Below are 13055 nucleotides of genomic sequence, written 5' to 3'. Positions count from 1 at the left end.
TTACTTTAATAAAACTAAGAAGGCCGAAAACAATGTTGTGAATAGTGATGTGATACAAAACAATTAATAATGGGTATACAAACAAATACAACTGCAACAACTACTTTATTTAAATTTGTCAGTTTTTAACTGTAAGTCGATAAAAAGATCAATTGATTGTGTCAGAAAATTGTGTCAGTCGGCGGATATCATAGCCTTACAAGAGACCTGGCTACTTCCCTATGACATACCGATACTGGGCACTGTTGACCAGGAGTTCGCATACACGGGCACGTCAGCAGTGGATATTTCAAACGGTGTTTGAAAGGAAGACCTTACGGTGGCGTGGCAATACTGTGGCGTAAAAGTGTGTTCAAAGAGGTGACTGTTATCGAGTGCAATAATCCGCGTATCAGTGCAATAAAAGTGTCTATGAAAGACCGCGCATTTCTTGTGTTTAGTGTTTACATGCCGACAAATGGAATAGACAATTTGGAGGAGTTTACGACATGTTTTGGCGAGGTATGTGCGATAGTTGATCATTACGCTATAGAATCTATTTACGTACTAGGAGATTTTAATGCTCATCCGGGAGAACTGTTCGGTAACGAGCTAATTAATTATGTATGGACCAACAATGGTCCTGTGTGGATATAGATGTGTTAGGAAGTGTATTAAGTAATTATACATTTATAAGCGAGGCTCACGGGTGTGTGAGGTGGCTCGATCACTGTGTTACTAGTCATTCTGCCAAACAAACTATTAAGAATGTATTTATTAATTATGACACGTTTTGGTCTGATCATTTGCCCCTAGTCATTGAGTGTGAATTAAGTGCAATTATATGTAAAAATAGTAATTATAATAAAAATATAAAAAATAAAGCTGTTTGGGGCTATAGAACTAAAGAACAAATAAAAAGCTATACCAAATTGTGCCAATAGTAAACTGAAATTAATAGATTTTCCTGTTGAATTAAGAGAATGTAGTTATGATATTTGTAATTGTAAGGAACATAGAAATTGTCTAGATAAACTATATAAGGATATAATAATAGCATTAACAGACTCAGCCATTAACACTTGTGAAACTAAATCTCACTCGCGTAAGAAAAAACATGTAATAGGATGGAATAAGCATGTATGTGAAGCTCACAGGGAAGCTAGGAGTAAATTTTTATACTGGGTTTCTCAGGATAGGCCACAATCCGGTACTATATATGAAGAAATGTGTGAAAGTCGCAAATTATTTAAAAATAGATTAAAGTGGTGTCACAATAACAAAGAACAGATAAAAATGGAAATTATTTCGGAATGTCGTGCTTCTAAAAACTTTAGTGATTTTTGGAAAGCAACCAACAGTTTAAATCATAAGACTGGCCTTCCAGTGAGCGTGGGAAGTGCGAGTGATAGCAGAGATATAGCTGAACTGTTTTAGAGAACATTTTACCACTAAGTCTCCACTGGGTTCTTCGTCTGCAGATCCTGGGTCCACCATGACCGGTGAATTGTATAGGGTGTCTGCTAAACAAGTTCGACAAATTGTGAGTAGCATGTCTAGGGGCAAGTCACCGGGTCATGATGGACTCAGTATCGAGCATCTAAAATACGCTGGTGTTCATTTACCGCGTGTGCTGGCAATGTTCTTTACCTTATGTCTGAATCACTCGTACTTGCCTATAGACCTTATGAAAACCATCGTAGTACCAATAGTTAAAAATAAAACTGGAGATTTGTCTGATAAGAACAATTACCGACCGATTTCCTTGGCTACAATTGTGGCCAAGGTGTTGGACAGTGTGCTCGACTCAGAACTTGATAAAAATATTAATATTCATGATGCTCAGTTTGGTTTTCGCGCGGGACTTTCCACTGAAAGCGCAATTCTGAGTCTGAAGCACACTGTCCAATACTACACGGAAAGAAGTACACCTGTGTATGCATGCTTTCTTGACCTCTCCAAGGCATTTGACCTTGTGTCGTATGACTTGTTATGGGAGAAACTCAAGAAAACCCGCGTGCCTACACAGGTACAACGGATTTTTCATTTCTGGTACCAAAACCAGAATAATTATGTAAGGTGGGCAAATGCCTTCTCGGACACGTACAGGTTGGAGTGCGGGGTGAGACAAGGTGGTTTGAGTTCTCCTAGGCTCTTCAACTTGTACGTGAATGAGCTTATAGTTGGGCTCAGCAGCACACGAGTGGGATGCTGGATTGACAACATTTGTATGAACAACTTTAGTTACGCAGACGACATGGTGCTGCTGACCCCAACTGTAAGTGCAATGAGGCAGTTGCTTGCAATATGTGAAACATATAGCATTCAGCATGGATTGATGTACAATGCTAAGAAGAGCGAGTACATGGTTTTCAAGGCCCCCGGTAAATGTACATTGAATGTGCCCGCAATAAAGCTAAATGGCATTGAACTAAAGCGGGTAGAAAAGTTTAAATATCTTGGACATTACGTTACAGAGGACCTTGAGGACCAGGTTGACATAGAACGGGAACGTAGGGCATTGGCGGTTAGAAGTAATATGCTGGCCCGCAGGTTTGTGCGTTGTAGTAAACAAGTTAAAGTCACTCTATTTAAAGCCTACTGTCAGACTTTCTACACGTGCAGCCTGTGGTTCAGATATACGCAGAGGACGCTCAATGCCTTACGTGTCCAATATAACAACGGGTTTAGGATGTTGTTGGGGTTGCCCCGTTTTTGCAGTGCCTCCGGTATGTTTGCGGAAGCCAGGGTAGACGGCTTCCACGCGGTAATACGCAAGCGGCTCGTATCACTACTGAGCAGGGTCAGGAGCAGCACCAACAGCATCCTGCAGGTTATTGCGGAAAAGCAGGACTCAGACATCCTGAAAGCATTTATACGCGCACAAATTTTACTATAAATCTTATTATTTTGTAATTATGTATGGACATTGTTCTGAAATAAAGATTATTATTATTATTATTATTATTATAGGTGCGTGAATGCACATTGTTTTTGGTCGATGGCACAGTGATTGCCTACTTAACTTGCTAATTTAGAATCATTACTGTCATTAATGTTAATTTAATTTGTTTAAATCATCTAGGACTGCGTAGTTTAACAAAATAGTCCCGTATGCAATTTAATAATACTTTCAGAGTTTTAATCTTATTTTAAGACGTAGATAAGCAAGTCTCTTAATCTTAGCAGAGATTATCATCAGTTTGTACCTACTACATATTGATATAATATATTATCTTCGAAAAATGTGTTTTAACTAATTCGCAGTTCCAGAAAAACTCAATACGGTTACGATCCTCGGATTTTATATAAATTTAAAAAAAAGTCTTCTAACTTACTAATTACAAATCCTACGTCGTTGGGTTTAGTTTATTTTTAGTTAGTTAGTTACATTAGTATTATCGCGCGCGGTAATGTTAACGTTGCTTACTCAATAAATCACTTTATCACTTAAGCTACGACACTAACAAACGTGTAATGTTTTCAATGGAAGAAGAATTAAGAATATTAGAGGGTAGCATGAAATAAATGATAAGATACTTATGGGATAACAGTTGCGTTCAGAAATAGTTTTTACGCGAAATTAATTATAATTGTCATTTAAAAAATAAAATATATATGTATATTTTTTAATTTCCAGAGTAATGTTTAAAATTTATTGTAATTTATGTTATGATTTATCTTATAGTTTCAATTAACTATATTTAAAATCGTTTACTAATTTAAAAAAATAGTCTCAATAATCGGACCGCTTCTAACATTATATTTTTCCAACAAGATTGGTGTTCATAAACCCATTATTCCTGTGACTTCATATTTTCTTTATAGTACCTAATTATTTATGGGACATCGAATCACTTTAGATAATGCATGCGTTTCGAATCATCTGATCGATGAATTAATCGCCCACTTAAGACAGGTTTCAGAAAAAAAAGTCAGCTGTTTACCGCGTGAGAAGAAAACACGTTTAAATTCCCAAAGATTATCATAATGATTTATGCTGACTTAAAACTTATTTGCGAATGACGTCATGAGATACGTATTCGGTAAAAGCATGCCAGACGGGTCTGACAGAAGGTTTGTGTGCAAATACATATTGCACTTTAAATACTTTTAAGTTAATTTCAACCTTGCAGGTCAACTTGAAAGGCCTAAGAGTAGTTATGAATTAATTATTGAAGCTTAGGTTTGTTATCGCAAAGCAATTACATAAAACTCACAGATACAAGATAGAAGTCTCAAAACAGCAAGAGTTTGTATTTTTGCATGTGGCAAAAGACCGAAATAGAAATGCAAACGCACTTTTTATGCTGGATTTACAAAATTGTACTGAAGTAAAATGGAGGTAGAATACGACTATCATCCACACCAAACGGGAAGCCAGGAAGATTCAGGCTAATCTAGAGATTGATTTGGTTATTTCATTGCTATCATAGAATCTAATCCGAATGGCGCATTACAACATGTAGAAAGATTAATTATGATCATATTTAAGAACAATAATTACATACATAGTGTTGGATAATTACTAAATTTTTCTATGGTATGAACAATAGACCACTCATTTCCTGAAAATGATTTCAATCGATGCAACGGTGATTTTGTACACGGTACTTAAAACACTCACAAAGAAGAAAACTATCAAAGTTTCTTGAAACGAACTGTTTAGTAAATTAAAATCGTACATTAAATGATATATCTAGCCACAAATGTCGACGAGCTTAGAAGTCCCAGGTGTAACCTAACCCTGATGACCCCAACATAGCAGGAATGGCTAGGCTGTTGACATTAGTACATTCGAACCCGTATTATTATCCACGCTTCCTTCCTATAATAAGTGGCCTTAACGATGCCGCCAGGTGCAGTGAAGAAGACACATGTCATAGCCCGACTTTCTGTAGTAATAAATAAAGAAATAAACCTTAAGGCCTTATATTTAAAGGCTTTATATTTTTTATAAAGGTTGGTAACCCTAGTTGCGATTCAGCCTGTACTTGATTCAGATCAGTCGTTGATAACCATTACGAAATGTAAGGCCTAATTAGTAGACCTATAGATCTAACTACATGGTCACTCCCACATCGCACCTTTTGGATGAAAAAGTGGATGGTGCTTGGCTGATTCAGCTTAGATAAAATTTAGGATTTCATACATGAATCAGACCGTAGTCATAAGTTCCATGGAACAACCAAGCTGGTGGGACTGTTGAGAATGATCCAATCCGACGAAACACCACGCAGCGCTATTACTTAAAATGGGCTCTAACATCGTTTCAGTTTCACTGAATATTACTGTACTATAGTCTAAAGCATTACTCATAATTCTGATGCATTCGATTTAATCCATACAAAAGTTTAAGATGGTTTATCGGCCATCATTATAGAATCCCGGTGGTCTCTTATATCATTCCAATTACATTTCTGCACATACACGCACCATTATTACGAGGTTGTCTTTCTCGTCACGAACTACATAACCTAGGAACCGGTTTCGATATAATCAATCAAAATTACAGGACGTGCCTATTTAATTCTATTTCGAGATGGTTTAGTAGTAATGACATTAGCTCAGGAACTTAAATACGTACTAAGGTAGACTTAAGATTTGTTTAATTAATCGTTGCCTTAAAACATACCAGTTCAAACCTTTGCCGCAGCTGTAAAATACTAAGTAGATTAAAAAAATACCTTTTTTTCTGGCTCTTGACTGAATCATGTTTGCCAATCAACATAGCAAAGATAATGGAATTAATTCAACAGATTGAAGAACTTCCAATTTTCAATTTTAATTGTGAATTTTATAGGGAATCAGTATTTTGAAATGTTGCCTTTTTTACAGCATGGACAACGATAAAGGGACCAAGTCATACATGCAGTTGCAGATGGAGAGACTGAAGGTCTTGCAAGCAAAATTATCAACAGAAGCAATCGAAGATTACGTCATTATCAAAGAAGAGTGAGTACTAGTTTGTATTAATTTAAACAAATATCGTAAGCTCGTCAAGGAATAATCGATTTTACTAAGTAAGTGGCTCGTGGTATTTCCTGATAGTTCATCACTTTGGAACCGAGGCACTGGATGTTTAAAAAGTGGCTGATATAAAAACATTTCGATTTCGAGGCTTTAACGGCACTTCCCCTTAACCCCTGAACTGTCAATTCTCCTAGTCATAGTGTTTCTTATTAAGAAACCTTTCAAATAGTCGATTTAAGGAGTATTTTTCGTATTGATATTCGATATCGGCTTAAGAGTTGTAGGTACGATGAATAACTCGCACATATTCTTTCACAACCGTACGTTACGTAAAATCAACATATAACCTCCATACATCTACTCTCAACTGTTCCTACTTAAATTACTCTCCTTAACCACCGTACTTAATTTAAAACAAAATACAAACCTGTTCCATTTTTGCTCCACGATATCTTCCATCGCGAACGCGTGCATCGGCGCCTCGTTGATTATATTTACTGTAGACATTTCGGTCCCACAAAGTGAAAGAACCTGTATGACCGTCCTTACAGACTCGAGCCTTGCAAGCAAACCTTTAGCATGTGTAATTATGTACGAGTATGTATATGTAAAGCCACGTGGTGTGATGACATTTGTCTTGCAAAGAGGTTTTATGAGAATGCCAGAAATCTCTGGAATTATTTTAGTTCTTGAGTCCGTGTGCTTGAACTTAGTGCTATATGTAATTTGGTCATACTTGGACTAGAAAGGTAGGTCAACCAAGAGAGGTTAAATTGAAAACTAAAAAGATCGTCTTCGCAATTTCGTATTACAGATTCATAACTGTTGTCCCAAATAACCTATGGGAAGAAATGTCCGTGTCATGGTAATGCTCTTTGTTCGTCTGTTCTATGTAAAAAGAGGTTGTCAGGGTCTACGTGGATTCCAATCTCGTTCAGAAAATCCAAGTAATCCACACTCGGTGCATCCTGCCTATCATGCTATTTTCAAAGCGGTTTATCCTGTTGCGAATGCCTGAGACATGCCGTTGTCTCTATAAGGTCCCCACTGAATAGTATTAAATAATAGCTTGGTGCTAATGTGGGAAACAAAAACAAGTAAGTACTAGCTTTCGTGTTCCCAGTGTCTTTAAGGTTCAGATTCCCTAAGCAATTTATATCTTGCGCTTGACACTTATGATTTTCTATAATGTTGTTTTTGCGATAAACTTGATTGATATTATGATCACTTGCAAGCTCATTGCACCTTATTACATAGGCCCTGACAATATTTTTAATATTACGTGCAACAGGATGCCTTTGATCACCGACAGAGTTCTAATTACAACCTTTAGGGTGACTTCGGAGAATTCGGTGTGATTATTATTGTACTCAAAAGCCATTTATGTATATAATAGGCATGTTTCCGCCTTTTAAGCCTAGTATCTCCACAAAGAAGTAAAAGCAGAATGATTTTTAACTTATCATTCTGGAATCGTAAAATAATTTCGACTTATTATATTGTATGTGGAATTTTCTACCACCTTTATGAGAACAGTTTTCATTACCTGTGCAAAAGAACAGAATTCACGAAAACACGCACTTCAACAGACCTATTCAGTTTGAATGCTGCAGGAACTATGAATAGAGACGCTCAGTTCTAGTGTTCAAAAGGGTAGTTTCAAGAGGCTTGACCTCCTTTCATCAAGATGTGTCACTTTAGCTTTTCCGCCAATACGAAAATAGTGGGTATATCTTTGGAAACTTGGATACCGCTTTAATTTGAAAACTATTTTGGTGTCAAAGCAACAGATTCTAATGATTAGTAATGAAAGGTGGAAGACAAACTCTCGAAAATAGTTTCCCTGGTTGGTTCCGACAATGATGGTTGTAATAAAGTCGTATTGACATAAGACATGAGATACTTCCGAAATGTGACGATGAGAAGCCATAAAGTAATGTCCATCCTGTTTTAAACTGGGTAACGCGATACAGGTTGATATAAAACAAGCAGTTTCTGTTAATTTCGAATATCATCTCGTAGTATCTCAGAGTAGCGTTGCCCATAAATCACGTTAACAACCTTTTTGGGATCGAACTTCCCCAGCAAAATAATAACAACGATTAATAACAATTTGAGTTTCATAATGTAATTTATTTTCATGAGTAGTAAGAACTTGGTTTTATTTACGTCACGGCGTTAATTAGCTTTAATCAAATATCAGCGTGTTTTATAGAAGGTCCTGAACCAGACAGTTGCCATTGTAGAAGTAAGACAGCTATAATTAGTGTAATGCACCGTCTTGCTTTCACAGTACTAACAGTCCAGTCCAGGAATGTTGTTGCGTTGCTTTGAGAGAAAAGTAGTATACGGGGTGTAGGGTGCCATCTCGCTCTTTCATCTTTTCCTCAACTCCACCATATCATCACTCTCATTAAACAATTTTAATCATATTAATCTTTACTAACATATTTCCCAACCCATGAACTTGGTACATGTTAGCAAATTAAGGCTCAAAGTATCACATCCTACATTTTATCGAGCTACGTAGGTTGGGAATCCTACAATATCTATAAAACCCACGCATCGCTGCTACAAGTCAAAGTGCCTTCATTTATTCCTAGATATTTGGAATTTGAATGAACAAATAAGTGGGCGTGGAGCCTGTTTGGGCGCGGATCGCGAAATGCGGGTGGTTTGGTGACGTATGACGTCATCGGCAATGCATCAAGTAATACAAGTCCTTAGGTTTACGCGAATGTTAGACATTGAAATGAAACTACTTTTACGGATTTTATCGCGGTTTAATTTTAGATTTTAGTTCCCGACGTTTCGAAACCTTTGCAGGTATCATGGTCACGGGCAGACTGAGATGGCGTTCGTCTTGACAGAAGATGTTGCTCGTTCTACCTTCATATTTTAATTAATTATTTGTGGTCCGACCTACGCAGTATGAGCTCACTGTGTCTTGATGTCTTGCAGCGCTGCTCTTGGGTTTGGCCTTGAGTTTATTTATTATTGGATCCCAAGTAGGTGATATCTTCCAGCCATCTTCTCTATTGAAATTAGGGTGTTTTTTAATCTCAATAGCCTCGCGAAACATCCTAGGTAGGAATTTGGATTCTTTAGCGAGGATCTGTGGTTGGTCAAATCTAATATAATGGCTGGAACCTTCAGCATGTTCGGCGACTGCAGACTTCGTTGAGCGGCGGTGTTTGACGTCAGCTATGTGTTCTTTAACGCGGGTCCCTATGCTTCGTTTGGTTTGACCGATGTAAGAGAGGCCGCAGTCACAATCTAGTTTGTATACTCCTGCATGAGATGGCGTTAAGACGAACGCCATCTCAGTCTGCCCGTGACCATGATACCTGCAAAGGTTTCGAAACGTCGGGAACTAAAATCTATAATACAAGTCCATTGGGCCTACTACCACGTTTTTATTTAATACTAGCTTTACGCCCGCGGCTTCGCCCGCGTCGAGGTCGGTTATATCGCGTTTCCAAGAGAACTCTTCAAAAGTTCAGGATAAAAACTATCCTATGTCCTTTCTCAAGGTCAACTCTATCTCTGTACCAAATTTCATTGAAATCAGTTCAGTGGTTTAGACGTGAAAGCGTAACAGACAGACAGAGTAACTTTCGCATTTATAATATTAGTAGGGATTTTTGTCGATGTACAAGCGAGTACACACACACAGCAAAAAACCCTCTCTCTTCTACAACTGAAATAATATGACTCTATGAAGTACTAGGGGGCCTACATTCTAAATTTACAAACTAAATTTTTGGAAGTACCATCCTTTTAACGAATACGATTTACATATAAGTTAGTTACAAGTATCAAATCGACAAAGTTTTATTTGTCATGAGGGTTCTTGAAATGACCTGACAAAAACGTAGTAACGTCTTATGTCACGATAACAGCTGTATCAAACCGTAAGAAATAAGGCTGTGGCATACAAAAGATATCACAATTATTCCTTAAATGTCCTTGTTATTTTTAAGCCGTAAAACTTATAAATATTTTCGATATCTATATTAGCAACAAGACTTGCGCAAAATGAACTTTAAAGTTTACCTGTGAAAGTTCAAATATCTTTAGCACGGTCTACGAAGGTAATAAAGGGTGCCATCACGTTACCAAGATAGCTTTTATATGACCTGGAAATGATTATCCGGTACATAATGAAACTTGACAGTCGCGTTGTATTAAAATCCTTCATCCCTTTTGTTAAAAACATCTGTTTAAAAAACAAACATTGTCTGATTGATTTTTTTTTCTGAAATTATAAAAAAAAAGAAAATTTTGACCAGTTTAACTAGTATAAAACCCTCAATTTATGGAAAAAGTATCCGTGCCCGGTGTTTAAGATGGTATAACATATTACTAAAAAACACGTTACAATATTAGGTAAATTCTAGAATGCTACATGCAATCTAAGTTATTCTCTAGAAATTAAAAACAATATTCCCACTTTTTTAATTTGAGTTTGATGTAGTAAGTATCTACTTTAAATTGATATAAAAAGTTCTACACAGTGAATAGATTCCTTATCCGTGAACAGGGATTGTGCAGAGTGTTGCCAAAAATATCGTAACCACGAAAGCACAAATAAATGGTAAAATGATCTTGCCAAAGTTTTGAAAGTTATTCACAGTAATTTAATTTATTTAGATTGTATGAGTTTTTTTAAATCGATAAAAAAATATCGTACCCACTGCCGAATTCGCCGTCTTTCAGACAGTTACACTACGTTCATTCATCATCAATAAGGTATCGTTCAATAACAAAATCATTTATTAATATCACATGTGTCTTGTCTATAGTTATATTTTTTTACAAGTTGACATTTCCAACATGATTGCACATAATAAATTGTCATTTTTATTTTATTGGAAATATTTATGTGTTATTAATGCAACCATTTGTTTCTTTCAAATATTTATTCTAAATAAAGTTATTAGTCGAACAAACACGAAAAAAACAATTTAATTTAAAAAAAAATGATATGGAATGCTGTGTTCCACGATTTGAATACAGAGAACTCGTTCCATGAAGGTCGCACTCATTCTAGACGAGAGGCAGACTCTTTTACTTAAGTACTTAATACTTTCCCTACCAATAGTCACACCTGCCCAGCTTAGTATCAGAAATATCTGAATCCCACATCCCTACAATAAATTGAACTATTAAGTATGGAATTCCATGGTCATTATAGCACGGCCCCAGGCATACGGGGAGCGAAAGGTGTTGCCAGTAAAAATATTCACATTTCCTCAAATTTAAGTACGAAAATATATTTTTTAATTTCTTTGCAGAAATATGCACAGACATATTGGCTCTAAATTCTTTATGAATCTTTAAAATATTTGGATTGTAGGTATAGAAACCACAATGATAGCGAACGTGGCTTGTTGGAAGGATCTTTAGGTACACAAGTACCTAAAGATCCTTCCTTTTAACTTGCAAGCCATCTAGTTTGCATAGGTACTTACTGATCTTACCGATCTTTTGAAGATATACTTCTTCTGGCGCGATAGAGAAAAATTTTGAGAGTGAATTTTTACATCGTGAAGTTAGTTCTAGGTGGCAACAACTATGTTCAAGTTGTATATTCTAGTATTTTTAAATTTAGAACACGTGTTTCGTAACAGTAAAATTAAACAGTGTGAATAAATAAGTATTATTTTGGTGTTTTTTCCATATGCCGAAGAGGTAACTTCTAACGTGTGTACATAAGCACACAAACTCTTTTTTGTATTTTATCTATTTTATTAATCGCGATTTCTATGAACCAAATAAAATGAAAAAAATGAAAGCTTTATTCGCAATGTAAGCTGTATCATGGAACTGAAGAAACGGGTTAGAAGTCTTTTTTACAGACTAATAAATACTGGCCTGCTTGTACCCTCTGTATAGAACATGGCCTCCGAGAAAACGATGTTTAATGATCATGATTGCTATTTTTAATATTATTATAAGTAATTACAGAATAATTTATTAAACATGAAAACGCATTTTGATACAGTCATATCGTAATTTATCTATCTTTACTTACAAAAACTTTCCCGACTAGTTGGGGAATCTCCCCCGATGGCAACACCAGAACTGCGGGATAACGCGGCGTGTTCCCGCGTTCGCCACACGTACAGTCAGTCCGGCTACGCGCGCGTAACAGCCGAGATTCGTCGGGCGCTCGCTACGCTACTCAAAAATCAAATAAAAAATCCCATCGATAAACTGTTTAAAAATAAAAATCGTAATGTTCGCGTTCAATTAAAAACCTAAAAGTGTCAGTATAATGTTTCGCAACTATGATTTTAAGAAAAAAATGTGTTAAGGGTGTTTTATTTAGTCAATACGTTATAGTAATTTGTGTGTAAGAGATGCAATTTCAAAGCAATGACGATGACCTCCAGTATCGGATTTTTGGCGAATCCTTCAACTTTGCCATCGAGAACAAAACAATTGCCGGCCGGCGTAGAAAGTGAGTTGTACTTTTATTTTCTTCACTGATGTTATTGCACACATCTGTTTTACTTGGCTGTATACCTGAGTACCCTTGCTTGGTTTAATCATAAAAAAAGTAATACGGTTTTATTTAACTGCGCCATTTTATTATACTTTAGAGTTAATTTACCCAATAAATTGGGATAATATAATAATATATATTATTATTGAAATTACTACCATAATCATTGTTTTTTTAACCTTGTTGCAAATCTGTGTGGTCATGCTTCGTGCCTGGTTATGTAGAGCATGTCCTTATAACCTTATCCTTAGATAAGAATGCTATTTGTAAGTTCAATAAATTGTTTTAACATATTTCAGAATGCATTGTTAAGTCCTTTTGTACCTAATAATGATATACCTACGAGTATTTTTACCAAGTAAACCTATACTATTTGACCATTACATTTTAATGACTTCTTTATTTTTGATAGGAAAGGATAGTAAGTAGGTACCTACCTAGTAAAATTACGTTTTATATTACTTTGTATTTGAATATCTATTTTTTTTAGTTATCAAACTATAGTGTCGATATTATTCAAGTATTTAAATGTCAATTTAATATACCTACTTTGTCTAAAATTCTTTAAAATACAAATTATGTGTAATAAGTG

The 13055-nt window shown here is 35.9% G+C and overlaps 1 protein-coding gene across 6 annotated transcripts in view; it reads left to right on the top strand.

Moving 5' to 3' along the window:
* The window catches only part of LOC113499714 (myb protein), a 60837-nt gene that overhangs the window by 2089 nt on the left and 45693 nt on the right, over positions 1-13055 (top strand). For 5 of the 6 annotated variants that reach the window (XM_026880288.1, XM_026880286.1, XM_026880285.1 and 2 more), the window contains exon 2: positions 5818-5934. In XM_026880288.1, the coding sequence (XP_026736089.1) occupies positions 5818-5934 (117 nt within the window). Of the gene's footprint in view, positions 1-5817; positions 5935-12041; positions 12419-13055 lie in introns of those variants that run through there. The other variant, XM_026880287.1, reaches the window with a different exon arrangement.

Source organism: Trichoplusia ni, chromosome 12 (genome assembly GCF_003590095.1).
Source record: "Trichoplusia ni isolate ovarian cell line Hi5 chromosome 12, tn1, whole genome shotgun sequence".
In the NCBI taxonomy this organism is placed as follows: domain Eukaryota; kingdom Metazoa; phylum Arthropoda; class Insecta; order Lepidoptera; family Noctuidae; genus Trichoplusia; species Trichoplusia ni.
This window is presented reverse-complemented; position numbering and strand designations above follow the sequence as displayed.